General features: G+C 50.3%; 1 protein-coding gene across 1 annotated transcript; it reads left to right on the plus strand.

The window, feature by feature from the left end:
• Positions 1 to 1,225: 1,225 nt before the first annotated feature.
• On the plus strand, positions 1,226 to 19,919 carry ORMDL3 (ORMDL sphingolipid biosynthesis regulator 3). Its single transcript, XM_048830238.2, has 4 exons — positions 1,226 to 1,328; positions 10,156 to 10,361; positions 12,739 to 12,890; positions 14,502 to 19,919. The coding sequence occupies exons 2-4, from the start codon at positions 10,188 to 10,190 to the stop codon at positions 14,635 to 14,637; spliced, it is 462 nt and encodes a 153-aa protein (XP_048686195.1). The 5' UTR covers positions 1,226 to 1,328; positions 10,156 to 10,187; the 3' UTR covers positions 14,638 to 19,919.
• Positions 19,920 to 21,061: the final 1,142 nt, after the last annotated feature.

Consider the following 21,061-nt stretch of genomic DNA (forward strand, 5'->3'; position numbering starts at 1 on the left):
TGTCTGTCTTGTCTAGTTAGACTGTAAGTTCTTAGTCTCTCACTATATATACGTACAGCACCTAGCACAATGGGGCCCTCATCTCAGCTGGGGCCTCTAGCTGCTACCATAATAATAATGATAATTTGGGGGAGAAATTAAGGACTGAAGTGAATGGAAGCAGGAGAGCCTTTTGGAGGAAAGTGGAGAGAAAAGGAGAGTGAGGCAGTCCCTGCACCAAAGAATTTCCAGTCTAAATAGACAAGTGGGAAACAGAGGACAGAGACTTGCCCCCAGATCACTAACATAGGCAAGAAGTGACCCAGATTTCCTGAGGCTCAGCCCACTTCGCTGTTCATAAGGCCATCTCACCTCTCTATTCAGCACAAAATCACACACTTATATCACAGTGTCTGCTTCTTTGCAATGCGTACTTCTTGCTGAAACACTGGACAAATAGAAGCTGGCCATGCAAACACTTACACATGTGAATAACTTTACTTATCTGATTTCTCAGAGCCCTGTTCCTGAGATTGGATCCTCATGCCCCCACAGAGCCCCATTTGATTTCAATTAGGCTCCATCTGGGAACAGGATCCACCCATGTTGTTTCCATTGCACGCTCCAGGCTAGCTCGTGGGAGTAAGATATGCGAGTTTGAAGGGGCTGAACTCACAGAACATGCAAGCTTCTCAGGGCAGGGAGGGTTTTGCCACCGTCCCTTGCAAAGAGTGAAGCATGCGCTTAGCCCCATTGAATTCAGCGCGTTTACTCACACACAAAGTTGAAGCGCACCCTTACAACCCCAATTCTGCAAACATGTATGCTCACACTTCACTTTACTACTACACTGATTTCAGTGGGACCGTTCATGGTCGGAAAGTGACGCGTGTGCGGGATGAGGCCTGTAGCCTTTGCCAGCCTAGGGCCGGACCTGTGTGTACCCTGCAGCGCCGGGCACGCAGCCGACGGGCAGCGAACCATAACGGAGTAAAAAGCCAAGCCCGGGCTGCTGACGATTCATGAGAGAATCACAGGTGCTGCAAACCATAACAAGTCAGAGATGGGAACCAGTGCACGGAAATACAATAAAATGAACGAGCGCATAAAACCATCTGCAGCGAGCTGGCAGGGAGCGCGCGGCGGCTCCCAGGGGCCATGGGACATGTGGGAGTCCCGAGCTGCCCAGGGGAACTACATTTCCCAGCGCGCCCCGCGCCCGCGGGGGGGGTGCTGGGGAGGGCGGAGCTGCCAGCAGCTGCGGCTGTGTTGTCCGCGGCGGCGGGGAGCGGCGCTGGGCTGCGGGGAGAGGCCCGGGGCGCCGGGCCGAGAGGCGGCTGCGCAGCGCGGTGAGCACCGGGGCTGGGGTCTGCAGCGGGGCGGAGATAGGGGCCCAGGAGAAGGGGGGGGGCAGGGACCTGGGGCGGGGGAGAGGGGGGGCAGGCATTGAGGGGCAGAGTTGGGGGGGTGCAAGGCTTGGGGGGCAGCCTCCGTGATGGGAGGGGCAAGGGGGCTAAGGGAGTGTGGGGGTGCTGGACTCTGGACGAGGGAGGCGGAATGGGGGGAGTCTGCTGTCTAGGGCCATGAGAGGTCGGGAAGCCAGCTGGGGGAGGGGTGCCTGCTTCCCCCTTGGGGGGAGTGGGGCTGGGAGCCTGCCAGGGCGGGTTGGCAGGCTTTGGCGTGCATCATGGGGTTAGGCCCTTGGACCTTTCCTTAGCGCTCCAGAGGGTGTTGGTTCTGTCGAGCGGAGTTTTTGGGGTGACCGGGACCTGGGGGGGGTAGGACTGGGAGGGAGCTTCCGGGATGCCTTTATCCAGACTGCAGGCAAGCAGCACAAGAGGGGCCCCCAGGGGGGTATCGTGGAAGGAAGGTCTCTAGGGAGAGGTGACTTGGTGGCTTGGCAGCCCTAGATTCTTGGCGTCCACAGAGCAGATACAGTATGGGGAAGTTTCCCACAAATCCCCAGCCACGTTCCCCCCACACAGCTACTGACCTGCAGAGGCCCTTTGGTCCCTATATCTGACAGCATCTTTTGCCTCTCCACTGAGGCTGCCATCTCCATTGTGATCTGGGTCTTTGTCCAAAGGCCCAACTGCGCTGCCAGCCTAAGCTGGATTTGAACTGGTGACCTCAAGGTGAAAGACTCAGTGTCCCGTCCCCTCTTTGTCCTCCCCTCACAGACTCTCACAAAGCCTCCCAGCTGAGCTGTCGGATAAAATCGAGTTGTGCGACTAGAGCAAGGTGTCCGCTCCTGCAGCAGTTTCCTGTAATACAATGTAGTAGAATGGGCTGGCACAGCTAGGAAGCAACAAGTCCCTAAGTTGCCACGAAGAGGTTAATCGTGGGTGGCATCTGGGGAAAGTGCAGACTGGAACAAATTCTGCTGTGCAAGCAGAGGTGGGGGGTGAAGCTGGAGCTGTGGGGGAGCAGAGGCCTTCTGCAGTTCATAGGCAACGCAGCCCTCAAAAGCCACTGCCAAGAAGCCATGGGGATCTACGCGCAGCTGTGGGAAATCTCCAGCAGAGGCATGCTGTGTGACTGCGACCTTTTCTTAGGGAATCTGTAGGCTGAGAGAAGCTGGGGCACGATCCCCGTATGGTGGGTTCACTTCTGGCTTGGGTATGTATTTCCCTTTCCTCCTGCATCCCAAGCAGTACTGGAGAGGCCTCAGGGCACACATCTCTCCAGGACAGCCTGCAATCTTCGCTTGGCTTAGATTGCCAGCTTTTTGGGGCAGTGACCAGTTTTATTCTGTGCTTGTACAGCTCCTAGCACCACAGGATCTGGGTCCTTGGCCATGCCTGGGGCTCCTAGGTGCTACCACTGTACAGATAAATAATACTCTTCTGTAGCCATATTGCTATTTCCATGGGGAAACCCAAGCAACTGGCAGTTTTGCTATATGCTATGGGAGCCCCTGTTCTTCCAAAGAGAGAAGATTATTCTGCATTGAAAAGTCCCAGGCTGAGCTCACAAAAGTGACTCTGGGGCCCCACGAACATCCCTCAGGTGGCTCAGGGAATAAAACTGGATGATCTGAGCAATACCAGTCGTCTGGGAACTCCCATCGAAAGCTTGCGTGTGCAGTGTTTGCTTTGATAACAGCAAACTATGTTCAAATAACAGCAACCACAGATGGCTGCCAACCCCTTCTCCCCACATCACCCCACAGTCATAACTAGGGATCCGGACATTCCCCCGATGCTCAGGATTGTTCAGATGATGTGTTCTGGAAATGGCACTTGGAAGCTGCAAATTATGGATCCAGATTTGATCCTGCTTGTATATTTTAGTTCAGGCCCTTTGCTCTAGTTAACAAGCTAAAGAGGGCACAGGTGGGACACACTGGCAGAAGCAGAACTAGTGTGAGAGGTTACATGTGGTCTGAGCATGGGCCTGGGAGCTGGGAACCCCCTGGTCCTTAGCTCAGCTCTGCCATTGATTGTTGTGTGGGTAGGAGCAAGTGACTTCTCTTCTCTGGAGAACCTTGGCATCATCTATAGAATGAGGCTGCTGATGCTTTGGGATGCTGTCAGGTGGGGATTGATTAGATAGCATCTATTACTGTAAATACGTAGAGCTCTGTGCATCTGGGGTGTGATCAGTAATTATTGTTCCAGTCCCTCCTCCAAAAACCTGTAACCCTGGTCCTGCTACCCAATGGAGCAGACTGACGGTCTGCACACACTCAGCTTGAGCAAATGTTGTGGCACTTGTGGGTCATGTACAAAACATCCCCATTCAAACCCTCTGGTTTTTTGCAACATAGCATTCCCTGAGCTCTTTGCGGATTAAGGCCGGAGCGTCATCTCATTGATGCTGGTGTAAACCCCAGATGATCCCATTGACTTCACAGAAGTCATTCTGAGTTTCCCCAGAGTGGCTGGGGTTGGAATCTAGTGTGTTCTACTCCAACCTGTCTGGAGGGCACTTCATAGCACACCCCACACCTGATTTCCCCATGGTCTCACCCCTCCTCTAGTCACTCCTACCTGTGTAAAGTGGGTGTAAAAAGACCGTACCAGGTGCTAAGAAGTGAATGATGCAGCCCAAATGATCTCTTGGGGGTTTTCAGTATCATCCTATCACCTAAATTAGACTTACCCTGGCACTAATCAGCTAATACGAAGTGCTTTGAAAATTAACATGATAGTGGTGTAAAAGGACTTGTTAAATGCCTCCAGAGCTATAGAGCCCATCTGGCAGGGGGTGGAGGTGCTGGTACATCTTGTGGCAAGTGGTGGGGCATAGCCCGTTCCCATATAACACTGCAGCAAACGGGTGCTGTACACCTCACACAATGTGGTAGGCTGGTCCCCACCTTCCAGCTGATCCTGTGGCTGGCAGGTATGTTTGGAAGGGCTGCCCTTCGACTGGGACGCTATGGAGAAGAGCAGGTTTTAGGAGACTGCGTCCATCCCCATTAAGGAGGGTGGGGAAATTGCTAGCTCCCCAATGGCCAGCCATGCATATTGAAGGCATCATGCCCATCCGCCCAGTGAATGGCTCGCTGCCTCATGGGCCCATTAACAGCCTGATCTCCCACATACTATGTATTGTGTAATGTGTTGGTTGTTTGTCATCTGTGTTGGTTCCAAAGGACCCTCCCTTTGGAGTCCTTTACCCAGCGTGGCTCAGTGTAGGATGGTGTAACTCCTGCTGGCTTCAGGCAGAGTCGCAGAGTTTAATTTGGCTCTTGTTTCGAGTGCCATTTAAATATAGCACAGGAAGGCAAGCCACTGAATTATGGGCAAAATGTACAAGTGCTTATATATGAACGCTAGAAATCTCAATACTCTGATGGGTGAACTAGAGTGTCTGGCATTGAATGAGGATATTAATATAATAGGCATCATGGAAGCTTGGTGGAATGAGGATAATGACAGGACACGGTTAAACCAGAGTGTAAAATATATAGGAATGACAGTGTAGGTTGTGGGTGGGGGAGTGGCGTTATATGCGTAAAAAAAGAAAAAACCCATAGATAAGACATGAAACAGACTGTACCATAGACAGAAATTCCAGGCTTGAATAAAAAGAATATAGCAGCAGGAATACACAACTGAACACCTGACCAGGATGGGGACAGCGATTGTGAAATGTTATGGGAAGTTAAAGAGGCTACAAAAGCAGAATAATGATAGGTTAGGAAAGGGACAGATAATAAGACAGTATCGTAATGTCACTGTATAAATCCAGTGGTGCCCCCACACTGTGAATACTGTGAGCAGTTCTGGGCACCCCATCCCAAAAAGGATATGGCGGACCCGGAAAAGGTTCAGAGAAGAACAACACAGATATTCAAGGATATGGATGGAACAGCTTCCATACAAGGAGAGACTAAAAAACTTAGGGCTGGTTAGCTTACAAAAGAGACCACTAAGGGGCAGTATGGTAGAGGTCTGTAAAACCATGAATGATGTGGAAAAAGTGAATAGAGAAGTGTTACTTATCCTTTTCCCATAATACAAAAACCAGGGGCCACCCGCTGAAATTCATAGGTGGCAGGATTAATACAAACAAGGAACTACTTATTCACATAGCAATTGCCTTGGGATGTTATGAAGGCCAAGACTATAACAGGGTTCAAAAAAGAACGAGATAAGTTCATGGAGGATAGGTCCATCAATAGCTACTAGCCAAGATAGTCAGGGATGCAGCCCCTTAGTGAGGGCGACTCTAAACCTCTGACTGCCAGAAGCGGAGAGGGGAGGACAAGGGTGGATCACTCCAACTGCCCTGTTCTGTACACTCCCCTGAAGCCCTGGCATTGGCCACTGTCAGAGACAGGATACTGGGCTAGATGGACCATGGTCTGACCCAGTATGGCTGTTCTTATGTTCTTCTTGGGAGTCACTTCTCTGCCCTCTGGGACAAGCTCTGCTCTTTGCCAGCACAAACCTCTGTCTCCTTCCAGCTGAATGTTTGGTTTGGGCCAGAGCTGCATCTGATCCTGTGTGGTGAGGAGAATTCATGACCCCAGCGCTTTCTAGGACGTGGGGACCCCAGACAATAGCTCAGACTCTGTATGGCACCCCAGATCTTACTGCTGCCTTTTCTGCGTGTGATCTGTGTGCCAAGCAGGTTCCATGGGGGATAGTCAGGCGGTTGTGAGTTGAGGTTGAGTGGCATCACAAAGCATGTGGTGGGAGCCCAGGGCTGGCATAGCAGGGGCTGCGGGTCAGGATTGAGGAGCATTGGGACAGCTGGGTGTGCTGGGAGGCCAGGACTGGAAGAGCTGGGGTGGTCCGGATGCTGGACTGGAACAGAGCAGGTAGAAGGCTCCATAGACTTGTCTGTCACAGAGATGGGTCTAGCTCCCACAACTACTTGGACTTTTCTCCCCCTTGGGCGGATGCTCTCCAGCATTGCAACAATCCCAACCTTCACGCTCAGCCTGGCGAAACATTAAAGTCTTTCCACCCCTGAGAAACAGTTGCACTGCTGGGAAATTGGAGCTTAGCAGCCATCTGCTTCAGAAGGAGGGAGGGGGCTGGAGCAAAGTTTCCATCACTTTTCTCACGTGCTTTCTTTTTCCTGGAGGTGAACAAATCCCATCTGTAAAGCTAAGAAGCTGTGTTGTGCGGGGGAGGGGCCGTTAGCAGCTCCTAAGCAACCTTTGAAATAAGACGCAGAGACCTGTGAGGCGTGGAGAGAGTGGGTCTAGGGATGACTTCTGTACAAGAGATGTAACTATCGATCCAGGAACAGGGGTGTCCTGGACAAAAGGGGTGACAGGGTATTTTAGGCAGGAGAAGAGAGAATTTGAAATGGAATCTGCAATATTTTTCTGATATTTCTCAGTGGTGGATGTCCTCGGTGGGCCGTGATCCCCATGGTGTCCACTTGAAGTTGATTTCAACCAAGTCTAATCCACATTTTACAAATGGGAAACTGAGGCACAAAAAGGCGACGGGCCTGAATTTCAAAAGTGCCTTCTTAGTTTGCAACTGGCCTGATTTTTTTCTCTGGGGCTGAGTTGGATTTTCAGCCCTCTCTGAAAATCAAGCCTGAGTGTCCTCAAGCTGGACACCCAGGATACTGAAGCAGCTGATATTCAACATGTTGTTTGGCCTCAGCATGCGCTTCTGAGGTCTGTAGGAGTCTGCCCATTGACTCCAATGGGCCGCAGATCGGGCCCTACTTGACCTGCCCAAGGATGAAGATGGGGTTAGTGTCTGAGCTGTGATTGGTTTCAGAGGAACAGCCGTGTTAGTCTGTATTCGCAAAAAGAAAAGGAGTACTTGTGGCACCTTAGAGACTAACCAATTTATTTGAGCATGAGCTTTCGTGAGCCACAGCTCACTTCATCAGATGTGTACCGTGGTACACATCTGATGAAGTGAGCTGTGGCTCACGAAAGCTCATGCTCAAATAAATTGGTTAGTCTCTAAGGTGCCACAAGTACTCCTTTTCTTTGAGCTGTGATTGGGATTCACGAGTTCTTGCCTCCTAGCCCCCTGCTCAGACCATGCCTCTGTCTCCCACTAGCATATCAATGGCTGGCCCCTCTCGGGGGATGAGCTGTGATCCGGGGAAGTGGTGATGAGAAGCTGAGCAATTAGCAGCAGATTTGGGGTGTCCTGTCTGCAGGCAGTAGAGCAGGTCCAAAGTCCTCTCCAAGCATAACCACTTGTCGGCCTGGGGTGTCGAGGTTTCTAAGTGGCAGAGAAATGGGTGTGTCTGTCGGATCGCAGCCCTGCCTCGCGTTGGATGTCTGATGCTGAGCAGCATCCGCGGGTGACTACAGGAGGCCTGAAGGACGCCGCACGGCCAACAGCGGTTGCAGGAGGGAGAGTGTTTGTTCTGTGGATTCTGTGTAAGGAAACTTGGAACATCTGGCTGCTGCGTAGAGAACCCAACAAGAGGTCTGGCTGCAAAACCACCTCCCACACAACGCGGGCATGTGGGAGCTGGAGAACAGCAGCAAATCGGTCTCCTGGCCATGGGAGTTAAACCAGCAACAGCACTAGAAACTTACCAGGAAGAGGGAGCCTGGCTTGTCTAGGCCTTTTCATTTCTGCGTCTGTACTTTGGTAGCTACTAAACTTTGAATGACAAAGTTGTATGCGCCTACTAATGCGGAAATCTGTCAACTTTTTGAAAAATCTGCCAAAAAGCAACAAAGCGGCTTTGGAATAAAGCCTGACAAAATATATAGAAATTAGTTTTAAGAAGCGCCCAGGGATGGGCAAACGTTTCCAAATGTTGGCCCTGACCTTGCATACACCCTTAACATAATGCATGCAACGAGTCTTATCATCTAGTCTGACCTGCTGTATAGCACAGCCCCGAAATGCCCTCCCAGTGATTCCTGCATTGAGCCCAGGAAGTGGTGGTGGAGGAGCTGAAGAGTCTTTTAGCAAGGCTTCAAGTGATGGCGAATACACCCACTGTTCTGTTGAAGGTGTGCTGGCACCTTGGTACTCGGCACCTGTGGGAGACAGATGGCGATGAGGTTCCTTGCTTCAGTCCCACAAAGGTCTGAGCTAGGGTGACCAGACAGCAAGTGTAAAAAATCGGGACGGGGGGTTGGGAGTAATAGGCATCTATATAAGAAAAAGCCTCAAATATCAGGACTGTCCCTATAAAATTGGGACATCTGGTCATTCTAGCTGAGCCTGAAAATACTTGCTTCCTTGGCTTAGCAGTGAGCTCATTGCTCAGTACCACAAGTTATCCCACTGCCTGGGAGCAATATGCTCACAGGAGTGGGCCCATCATTAGCACCTTTTGGCTGTCTCTGGAATCTGAGTTTTTTGGTTGTGATCTCGCTCTGACTGAGTGACATCACAATCTGCCTTCCGATTGGCTCCAGCTTTGGAGTGTACCAGCTGGACAGCAGCCGGCTGAGATCTGATGCGGCGGGGGTGAAAAGCCTCATTTCCTGTTTGCTTTGTGATGGTGGCTTTTTATCCCTGTAGGCTGGTAGCAGCATTCGAACCTTGGCTACAGATAGGTCTGTCCAGCTCCATTCTTCTCCTGCTGCTTGTGTGTTTCATCATCAGATGAAAGTTCAGTCAGCGTGCTCTGTATGGACTCCTGTGACTGGTGTTTGCTTTTGAACCTGTTTCATTGTGCCAGCGAATGAGTGCAGCAGCCCTAGGCCCTGAGATTTTACGGATTGCTGTGTATGGCACCAAATCCAACCTCTGACAATCTTCTCCTTTCCAGTAGTGAGTCTCTCTTTCTGGCCTTATCGGAATTGCTTTGAAAATGCTTCTTTCCCTGCTGCTCCTGGGGTCTGCACAGCCTACCCCACGGCAGGGTGGGAGCCTTCTCCTGTAAGGCACCCAGTGGTGAAGCGACCTCCCTGCATCGTTCCTAACCTTGCTGTCAAAGGATCTCTCTCCGTCCTCTCCTGGAGCTCTTCATTTCTCCTACCCATTGCTGCAATGATCTCTGCAAAGTCTTTAATTGGGAGACTTTTCTTTTTAACTGCTTATAAAACAAGAGCCCAGTTCTGTGATGTGGGTCAGTGTGGGGAGGCTCCTGCAGGCACGCAGTACCCTATGGCAGTCAATGGGGCTAATCCTAGGTGTTAAGGTTACACACACCTAAGACTTTGCAGAATCGGGCCTGAAGTTTTTCTTAGGACCTGTAATGGCCTAGATCCTGCAAACACTTCAGCATGTGGGTAACTATGCTCCAGATTTTTCAGGACCAGGGTCTTAATGTGTCCTGCGAAAGAAAATTTGGTCCATATTATGCTGTGGAATTACCCATTTGGCTCTTCACAGGCAGTCACAGGACTGAAATCATCCATGTGCCCTGGTTCCACCAGAATATACCACTAGAATTATAAATACCCCAGTGTAGAGATGCTTCCCGTTTCCCTGGCATCTTCCACCTGAATCTCAAACTCGAGTGGATTAAGCTCGCACACAAGACTGTCGTCTCTGTTTTATAACTAGGGTAACTGAGGCAGAGGGCAGTGAAGTGACTTGCCCAAGGTTTGTGGTGAGAGGGTGGCAGTGTCTGGGACACAATCCGGTAGTCCTGACTTCCTGTCAGGTGCTTTACCTGCAAGACAATGCTCCATGCTGGGCTGGTCTTGGCTTAATAGCAGGGACAGGGAAGGATGGGGTCATTGCATGGAGGGTTCTGGTTAGCTTCTAGCTTAGTGGAGTCTGCTGCCTCCTTGCACTGACCTGCTTCTTGCTCTTCTTGGTTCAGTTCAGGACTGCCTACCCAACACACGAGCCAGCATGAACGTGGGGACAGCTCACAGCGAGGTGAACCCCAACACCCGTGTCATGAACAGCCGGGGCATCTGGCTCTCCTACGTGCTGGGGATTGGCCTGCTGCATGTGGTCCTCCTCAGCATCCCCTTCTTCAGTGTCCCTGTGGTTTGGACTCTCACCAACATCATCCACAACATGGTAAGGGGGCACCACAGCTAACTGGCCCCAGGGGGTACCCCCAGTTGGGCTCGGTCACATGGGTGGTTAGCCCTTCAGGGGGTACTGCTGAGGGATCCTACAGTGAAATCAGACCCCCCAAGTTCTGAGTTCCTGCGAGTGTCTGGGTTAGAGTCCAGCTGACTGAGCAGCCACATCCCAGGCTCAGCCCCCTTACCCCTTGAGGTCACGGGTTCAAATCCAGCCCGTGTGGTAACAACCAAACGTGTTGTTCAGTGTCCTCTGCCTGAATTGATTTTGGGTCTCAGACTAGCTCCCATCCAGGCAAGTGTCCGTATCACCCAAGCCACCCGAACAGGCCCCCCGCAGGAGCGGGGATAGGCTGTGGGGTGTGAACTACTGTCTGGCCCCCGGACGCGTGGCGGAGCAGTGCAAGGTGGGGGAACTGTGTGACCACTGCCCTCTTGGCTGACACAGAGGGTTGAACCTGCAACCTCCCGGGTGGGTCTCTACAGCTTGAGCTAAAGGATCAAGGACTAGGAGCTATGACCGCCTCACACCCTCTGAGGGTCAGGCCCAGAGGGGGACCGGCTGCCCAGGAATCCTCTGGTGTTACTGGCAACAAAGGGAGAGGCAGGAAGGGCAAGGTGGGTTTTTGCACCCAGGGGTGGAGGGTTTATAAAAATTAGCTGCTGACTTGTGAGCTGGGATGGGCCCATGTGAGAGGACCAGGGTGCAAAACCGAGGGATGGGGTGGGGGGTTGTTGGCCATTTGTCTGAGACTAATGATACTGTAACTGGAGCAAGTGCATGATGTGAACGGGGTGTCACCGACTCGAGTCAGTATCACAGAAATGAAACAGTCCGTTTCCCTCAGGTGTGGGCTTCGGGGGGGGGGGGGGTTCAGGGGTGGGGTTTGGGGGTGCAGGTGAGTGGACACACTGCTGCCCTCTGCTGGGACAGGACACAACCGCAGCCATTCAGCAGAACCTTTTCCTCTGGGGCTGAGAAAAACACCAACCGCTTTTCACTGATGACATATTCTCCCCCTCCTGACTCCCCTCGTTTCGATCTGCGTGTCTCCCCGAGATCAGACTGTTGCTCCATGCAGCAGCTTGCTCCCTGATTTCCAGGTCAGAGAAACCCAGATGTTAACACAGACACAGCAGCTGGTCTGTTTGTGCCCTTTGGTTAAAGTGACTCTCGGCCTGAGATTAATCAGAGACCTTGGCCGCAGATAGGCCAAGGTTCGATTCCCTCGCAGGGCCCCTGACGCCCCAGCCTGTAAAAACTGTACAGATCTCGAGCAATCAGCAGCTGGAGCTCAGAGCAAAAGGGCTGAGATCAGCACTGGTGCGCTCTGCTCTTGTGCCAATCAGACCTCCTTGCCTTGGCCTCTGTCCAGTTTAGAGTGGTGAGTCTTAGGAGCGGGAGGCTTTTAAAGGGCCAGCAGCACTTGTTCATAAACAACAATGCCAACAGATTTGTCATTGGCTTATCCAAGGATTTGTTGCTGGTGTGCAACTGGAGTGAGTGTCAGTGGGATTTTTCCAGGAGATTGCTTAAGGTCCAGTTACAATAATACTCAGCTTTTATCTAGTGCGTCTCACCGGTAGAGCTCACAGTCCTTTACACAGGAGGTTGGTGTCATTATCTCCATTTTACAGATGGGGAAACTGAGGCACGGAGAGGTTGACTTGCCCAAGGCCAGGGCTGGAAATAGAAGCCAGGGTTCCTGAGTGCCCAGTGCAGTGTTCAGTCCACTGAGCTGACTGAGGGAACTGTGGCACGTAGGGATGAAATGTCAGTTGAGGTTAGAACTGGGAATAGAGCCTGGGAGATGCCACTCTCAGCATACACCACTAACATGCAACGCAGGGCCGAGGGCAACGAGTCTGTGGCTGTTCCATTTCAAAGGCTTTCTCCTGGCCGACAGGCAGGAAGCACCTGATATTGTCTGTGCAACTGCATGGCCATGTTCACGCCTAAGTCTGTGCATCAGGAAGGGATGCGATACTGAAGTTTGATTCCACTCCATATTCTCCTTTGATGCTGGGGATCTGAATTTCCTAATGTGGCTGTCACCACCTTGGCCAGGGCACCAGGGAGCTCCAGAGCTAGAACCAGGAGCTGCTACAGCTTGAGCTCAAGAACGCAGGCTACCTCGCTGGGCTGTAACTGGCTCATATCCTGTGGGACCCTAATTGCCAATGCCCCCCCCCCCCAAAAAAAAACTCAGATGACAACAGCTCCCCCTAGTGACACAGCCCTGGCTTGCAGCTTGCGAGTGTAAGAGGTTTCCTAGGGATGAGTTGTTGGCTGAGTTCAAATGAATCTCTCCAGACACCCGGTCTCAGAGGGCTACACAAGTTTTACCTTCTGCTCCTGCTTGCTACAGAGCATGTACATCTTCCTGCACACCGTGAAAGGAACGCCCTTTGAGACTCCAGACCAGGGGAAGGCCCGGTTGCTCACGCACTGGGAGCAGATGGACTATGGGGTGCAGTTCACGGCATCGCGCAAGTTCCTGACCATCACGCCCATCGTGTTGTGAGTACTTCGGGCGGGCTGGCGGGTCGCAGCGGCACCCTGTCGAACGAAGCTAAAGCCCTCCATTGTCCTCCAAAAACAATGCTAGCTCAGTGGCCTAAAAGCAGATCCACGTATGTTGCAATAACCGATTTATTCACAGTATCCGTAGCCCACTTGTATCTGTGCTGCTGTCCACCACTCCTGGCGTGGATGTCTTGGGGATCTGCTTTGAGCTTGTGTCACGGTGCTATTCAGCCTGGGTCAGGCCAATAAAAAGCACTGATAGAAAGAGACGAGTGCAGCCCTGATGCACTTCGAAGGTCCACTATCTCACAAGTCAGCAGGGCTGGCAGTGATTAAAATTATTCTTATTAACGTTAAGGTTATTTATGTGTATTATGGTAGCAGCTAAGAGCCCCAGTCACAGATCCAGGACCCCATTGTGCCAGGTGCTGTACAGATACAGAACAAAAAGACTGTCTCTGTCTTCCCCCCCCCCCGCCCCAGTGAACAATCTACATATAAGACAAGAGACAAGTGGATACTCTAGGGATGGTTTGGGGCAAGCTCTATGAGACCAACAGGCAATAGTTTCAGCCCACCAGCAGCTTGACTGTTGTCAAGTTACACTCACTAACTGACCCCATCGCTGAATCTAGCCTCCAGACCAGGGGTATTGGATTTGGCCTCATGGCAGAAGGGATTTGGTGGGGGGCGATGAGATGGCTTTGTGGATTTTTATGGGGAATTCCTTCCCAGCACAAGGGGCAGCAAGGGAGAAGCATGAAGGTGCTCTTCTGAAAATCTAACAGATGGGCAGTGAAGGCTGGCACCCTGGCTTTACTGGAGGCAGGTGTCAAACTCTCAGGAGGGAATGAGAGAGAAGTAGGGTGGGAGAGGCCGTAAGGGGCTCTGAAAGCAAAGACAAGTAGTTTGTGTTTAGTGTGATGGAGAAATTCTTTAGAGCATCCAAAGTCTGCAGAGTCCCAGTGGAGTGAAGCGTTGGAGTCTGGATCAGACTGTAAAATCACATCAACAAGGGGAACATCTTGCTTTTCACCGCTCTCTTCCCCCTCGCTCCCCTGCCACCCACATTTCAGTTCTGACTGATGTAATCGCTGCTGGGAAATGTTGTTTTCTAGCCATCCACAGTGCGAGGGGTGGAGGGTAGGCTCCATCACATCGACTGAAGATATTTCTGAAGGGCCAGTCTCTGCCGCGTCCGTTGCTGGAAGTGCACACTAGCTACTGGTGCAAAGTTTCTCAGCTGTTTTAAGTCTTTTGGGACCAGAGCTCATGGCCAGAAGAGGAGAGAGACTGAGATTCCTCCAGTGTGAGACTAAATCCACTTTGGAATCGGGGTTCACTAGCTGCTAGAAACCAGATCCTTGTTGTTTGTTTTAGCTGACCCAGCTTTGCTGTGGTGGGCTAATCTGAAGCCCTGCCTCCCTACCCTGAGCCGGTGGCTAGATTCAGAGGTGGGGTCGGCTAGCGGGCGCAGTATGGGTTGTAGCAGGAAAAGCAGTCAATGAGTCACTTGCTACCAGTATCTCTCCTGAGATCAGCCCCGGGGAGTGATGGAAGCTGTGGGTAGCTGTGATTCAACTTCCGCTTCTCTCTCTCCCCTAGGTATTTCCTCACCAGTTTCTACACGAAATATGACCGGATACACTTCATAATCAACACCATCTCCCTGATGAGCGTCTTAATCCCCAAGCTGCCCCAGCTCCATGGAGTCCGTATCTTTGGGATCAACAAGTACTGAGCCCCCTGGATGCAGTGAGCAGAAGTGGAAGGGGAAATCCGGTCTTCTTAGTCCTCCCTCCCCCCCAAACCAGGATATAATTTCACAGCGGCTCTTTAAATGCAGTATCCAATAGACATGTATACCGCATGCAGGATCCTCAAGCCCAATAAATCTAAGCAAACTCTGGAGTAGCAGAATCCTGAGTAGAGTTTAGCTTGGAGGCAGGAGACTGGGGGGGTGGACTTCTTGTGCTCCTGTACCATGAGTAGATGCAGATAGACCGTGATGTCAAGGTACAAATAGGTCAGTCTCCGGGGAGACTCCAATACGCTGAATGGAAACAGCAGGGGTTGGGAGAAAGCTTTAAGAGCTAGTAGTTATTACTATGGCAAATGCACTTTAAAATACATTGGCCCTTTTTGAGGTTAGATGCACTCACAAAGGGCTACGTGGGGAAATTAAAGGGGGGCATGGCCAGATTTCCCAGGTGTGAAAAAATAGTTGGCCACTTTAATTTTGGGAGGTGGATTTTATTCTTAAACCTCTCTCCTCCCGCTGGGGAGGGAATAATTTTTTCTAATGAGAAAACAGGAAGGAGCGACCTGGCATTTCTAGCAGAGCTTTCCCGTTTTCCACGGTACAGTTTGTATGATTGGGGGGGGGGGGATTGGATTCCAAGTTGTTTCTGTTAGTTTAAACTATAACCAAAGTCTGTCTTTGTTTAAAGCGGAAGTGGTTATATTTTCAAGAGTGTGTGATGGGGCGAGGGGGAATGTTCTCCCCCATCACATGCAGCCCCGCAGTGTTACCCTTAATCCTACTGCCACCTAGGGCTAAGAGGTGTGATTAAAAATGTTAACTCTGCCCATCAGAGTGATCTGAGTCGCCTGACGTGGAGCTCGGGGAAGGGGGAAAGGCTGATGACTGACAGGCTTGCTCTAGGTGAAGGATGGATTGTCGTCAGGCACGGTAATGGGGGGCTGGTACAGGCAGAGAGGTGACTGTGATCGGTTTAAATGGGTCTTGGTCTTCCACCCCCTTTGCCCAGGTCTCCAGTGTCTAGATCTAGATCACTGGCATTTGCCAAATACCAGTGGCGGGCACATCTCCGCATGTGACAGCCCATGCAGAAAACCGCTCTCGGACTTCTGGCTGGGCTGATGACCTGTCAGCAGCAGACTATGAGCCACAAGCCAGGTTAAAGGAGCTGTAGAACAGGAATATTGTAATGGGGCCATGTTGCTAAGTGAAGGCAGGAGCAGACGGCAAATGTGGCAGGCCAGCAAGAGGGCAATGGATCTGACCAGTCGTTGAAGCATTTAACTGATCGGTGGCATAGAAAATCTGAGATGTGCGGTCTGTCGCATCCCCCGACCATGGCTGCAGAGGGCTACCCACCTGTCCGGGTTTGGACAGTGAAGGTGTTGGGCACAGCAGGAAGACGACCAACTCTTGCTTCGCTGCCGCCTTCATTGTCCAGATTTGTTGTACTTGTTTAAATCCAAAGCCCTGCCGTTCTGCCCCTGAACTGGTGGCTAGATCCAGAGGTGGGGTACGGCACCTGTCCGTTAGTGGGTGGAACTTGCAGCCCAAGAGTGAGGGGCAATGCAGCTTTGCAGGGGGAAGTTAAACTGCAAGGGGAGCTGACTAACCAACCTTCTGTTTCTAACTGGTTTGATTTTGTTTATGCATCAGGAGCTTATTTCAGGCTGCTCAGTGGAGCGATCCCGGTTTCTGCTCCCTGCATTGGTGTGCGGGAGGGAACCCTACCTAGTAAAGCATGTGTGTGTTTCTACTAAGTGGCTGTTAACAGACAAGCTAGTTATCCACAGAGTCAGGAGCTGGTTTGGAGGACAAGGTGGGATTTTTAATTTAAGTATAGTCTGCAGTAGAAATGCAATAATCCCAGTGTGGAAAGAGATTGTTGAATAAAGTTTTGATAATCACTGATTGGGGTAAATGAGAGGCTTGTAATTAGTAGATGGGGGGTGGAGGGCATTTCCAATGTAACAGGGAGGTTTGGATAACCAAGGATGAAGCATAGTTGCAACACTGAATCTCGCCCTCCTTCCTCCCCCCCCACCCCCCGGCCAAAAAAAATTTGCCAGCTAGAGCAAAGGGTTAGCAACAGAATTGGCCCCTAGTGGCTGGGGTAGCTGTCCACTCTTTGTAACCGTAGGATTTTCTAGAGGGTCAATATGCTGGTTGAAATATGCCTTTGTTTATATTTTTCACGACACCCTTGCACATTCATGAAGGTGACTTTGTTGGTGGTGGTGTTTTGATTGTCTGGAGTTTTCTGACAGTGTAAACGTTTTAAAGAAGACATTTTAGTTCCTGCATTAGGCAGATGTAGCTCTGGAACTGAGCAAGTAGTACAGTGGATACTATTGATGAAGTTTAGACCTGATCTAAGGGTCCAAGCACAGGACTGGGAGACAGGAATTCCCAAATTTGAATCTCAGCCCTTGTACTGACTCCTCACCTGCCTTTGGGTGAACTGCTTAACCTCTCTGCCCCCGGTCCATCATTTGTACCCCACAGAGGGGGGAGAAATAATCAACCTACCTCACAGGGCTGTTGTGAGGCTTATTTAGCCATTGTCTCTTAAGCGCTTCAAAGACGGGAATGCTCCTATAAGTATTAGTGAAAAGGAAGATGGTGAGAAGAATTAGCTGATGGCGGAGGAGAGAACCTGCTTTGGGTTACTGAAAAATGGAGCCTGTCAAATGCAGGTTAATTTATTTAATACAAGGCTCTTCCTTTCCCCCCCACCCCCCCATCTCTGACGTGGCTGGGAGTGGATGGTTGCTTTGGTTAATGTACTGTATACCCCAGGGCTAGTGCACTTTTCAAGCTACTAGCTGGTGACTTCTGGGAAAAAATAGTTTTAGGCAAGTGCTATTTTCTGGTGAGAATGTCTGAGTGGATTCAGAAATGAACATTGTAGATACATGCCTCAGATGGCAACGGTGAGACGGCAGGCTTCTGCTCTGCAGAGACAGTACCTTCGCCCAGACTGCTGGGGTGATGTGCCTAGTCTAAGGTGCACGCTGCTGGACAAATGCAGAGGTCTGGCAGGTCACAGAATTACAATGCTGATGCTGAACCTTCTCCAGTGAAAGAGATGGAACACGCAGCGTGATGTTAATCTAGCTTTGGGGACAAATAGAAACCTAACTAGAGACAAAATAGTTACTTTAAAGGTGGGAATCTTGACCCAGAGAAGTGGGGCAGGAATCACTTTATCCTTGTGTTTTTGCAAAAAACCCACCATAAATAAAGACTTTTTTTTTCTTTATTTGCTTAAAACCATTGTTCCTGGATACATGTAGGTTCTGCCTTCTCTCCCTCCCTCTCTCTCATGCATGTAAACTATGGAAAGCTGAAGTGATTTTGTAGCAGAAATGTAAGCAGACGCTAGGCACCAGGCCCTTGGCCGCTGTGGAGTGGTGAAGCTTGGCAGACCTACATCAGCTGGGGTCTGGACCTGCACTGTTTGCAGGTTCAGTGACACTGGTCATGTGTAATCAGTTCTGTTAAATTAATGATGAAATGTAAAGCTACTGAAAATCGTGATCTCTTCAGGGGGGCAGTTTAAAACCCGGAGTGAGCGTTTTCCTCAACGGGTTTACAAAGATGTGACATTCATAGGCAAGTCTAATGATTTCTCTTTTATGAGCATTTCAGTGAAAACCGTTTCCGTGAAGCACTTCAGCATGTGCTTAAGACACACAGAAGTCAATGGAATTTGAGCACACACTTAAGTGTTGTGCTGAATCAGGGCCTTACTTGGCTCAAGTGAGAGGGGAATCAGGCCCTAGGACTTAACCGAAATCTCTTTTAAACTGTTAACTTTTAAAAAGAGCGATGCATAATTATGTATCAGAGATCTGTTCCCCCTCCGTGTGCAGGGGGAGTTTCCATTAAAATGTCACTCAGAAGGGGGAGTCTGAGTGTGCAGTGATGGGGAACAGCCCCCTTCACGAGGCACTCGTAGGTGATCTGAGAGGAAAAAGCCATGAAACGCTAGTCCAAACATTACCGAACAAACCACACTGTAGATTTCCTGAAACTTTGCATTGAAACCACTTTTATAAAACAGGGGTGGGTGTGAAATGGGCCAGACATGGCAGCTCTGAATCAGAAGACAAATGATGAAGGGCCACTCAGGCCATGGAGAGTTGGAGAAAATGGCGCACACACCAAGGAAGCTCTTTGGGGAGAAGAGGGATTGCGTGCACCCCAGGGTGGGGAAGTTTGCAGGAATTTTAAGTGCTCAAGACTCTCTAATATGGCTGCAGCCAAGTGTGGTGGTCCCAGAGTGGAATTCAACCCTTGTGTAAAGCACCTAAGTGAGTTAGACCCTTGACTTTCAATGGGATTTATGTGCCTAAATCACTTAGGCCCTTGGGAAAATCTTCCCCCAGGCCTTGTGCTGGCTCCCTGCATAGCGGTAGGTGTGAATTTCAGTACAGCTAATGCTTTTCAATGTAGTTTTGTCTGTTGTGGACACAGAGAAGCAATAAAGAAACGAGGGGTTTTAAAATCTATAATAATAGACCAGTTCACAGACATTGGCCTGACACAAGTCTTTCGTGTTGCCTGCTCTTGTTGCTGGGAAGCCTTTTTCATCCACCACTGAGAGAACTGTGCGCTTGTCCATATAGCACAGAAAGGGCATCTTCCCGCTTGGAGAAGATACGGAACAACAGCTTGGCGTTGCTGAGTGAAGGCCCCAGTCTCGCAATTGGATTCCAGCAGCTGGATTTTTAACCTGACGCTATACAGCCCTTCCACGTGGTCCAAGTGCAAGACTGGAGCCTTCTCTCCTCACCCCACCCCCCGAGATCTAAGGCTGTTTAGTCAATGAGGATTTATTTAAAGCAGCAGCTGCAGTTTAAAAATAATTTAAATATTAAAAGAACGGTACTGGTCCTCAAAGAGGGGACAACAGCTGGGTCACTGTTGGCAGTCGCACCCAGTCAGAATCTCCTATTGCATATTATGATTTTCTTTAATAGCAGTGAGATAGATTGCTTGATTTACCATCGTGCATAAAATAGGTGCACAAAATACACTCTTTGGATCAACTTCAGCGAGCTAAATCCGTTTTGTATGGAACCTTCTTGCATTGTACATAGAAGTTTCGTTGTTTTTTCCAGTTCCCTCTCATTTTGGGGTATACAAAAAAGTTTCATCTAGAGGAACTTTCTAAGACAAAGTGTGAATATTATTTTTATTACTCCTTTGTACAGTATTCTAAGAGAAACTAATAAAGGTCAGTATTCATGTAACAACCTGTGTGGGCTCTTTACATGTGATATGTATGCGAATCAATTTCATTTTAATCGCAAACTGTACTGCCAAGAGTGGGGGAAACCAGTAAATGGCAAATGAGTATCAGATCGCAAACCTATGCTGGTAACTTAATTTGGCTTTTCCTATCCCCTTGCTGATAAAGGCATAACAAGAGCCAAGAGCTGGAGGTTGAGGTATGCAAAGTGCAAACTGGAAATAAGATGCATATTTTTAGCAGCGAGGAAAATCAGCTGTTGGAACAGATCCATGAGCGATCAGATGGATTCTCCATCACTTGGAGTTGTCAAATGGAAAGTGGTTGTCTTTAAAAGATGTTCTCATTCAATCACCTGTTGGGCTGGAGGCAGGAATTGCTGGGAGAGATTCTCAGGCCTGCACGATGCCAGATTAAATGGTCAGAATGGGCCCTTTGGCCATAAAAATCTAGGCAACTGGAGGCAGGCACCACCCCAGGCCCACATAGGGGCAGAAATGTATAAAGTCCTGGTTGGGATAATCGTCTGATCTTCCGTTTGAAAAGCAGGAGGTGAGTTGGTTGGTTTCTGGCTGATTCACAGGCTGGGAAGATGCTTACAGACACTCAGCTCAACCCCCAGACCACAATAAAGCTGGACCCCACCCTCTGCTCCCAGGCCGTGTTCAACTTGCCCTCTCAGGAAAGGCCTGGAAGCAGCGATCAGCCTGTTGCAGCAGGGCCTGAGTGTTGGCAAATCCAGGCTGTGGCAGGCCATGAAGGAGTGTGGATTCCAGAGTCACTGACAACATCCTGCTGCCAGCTTGCTCTAGTTTAACTGGGGAAGGAGGGCAAATTCAAGGGTCCCAGCTGCAGTGGGATCATGTGGCAGCAGAAGGGGGCGGTCCTGAGAGAAGTCCCCCAAAAGTTCCAAAACAAAACATGGCCCTGCACATACTTGTCTCCCTGGGGGGAGGGTGAGAGAACAAGTGCAGGATATGTTGGTTAAGGCATGACAGGCAGGTACTCACATACTACAGTGCTGAGGGCAGCAGGAGAACCTACATAGAAAAGATGCAGCAGTCCAAAGCCCTGGGGCGCTTTGCAGGTTACAAGTCAGTGCCTTGAAACGAATCAGAAATGCATGCACCCTGCAGATCTCTGACC

Source organism: Caretta caretta, chromosome 27 (assembly GCF_965140235.1).
Source record: "Caretta caretta isolate rCarCar2 chromosome 27, rCarCar1.hap1, whole genome shotgun sequence".
In the NCBI taxonomy this organism is placed as follows: Eukaryota; Metazoa; Chordata; order Testudines; family Cheloniidae; genus Caretta; species Caretta caretta.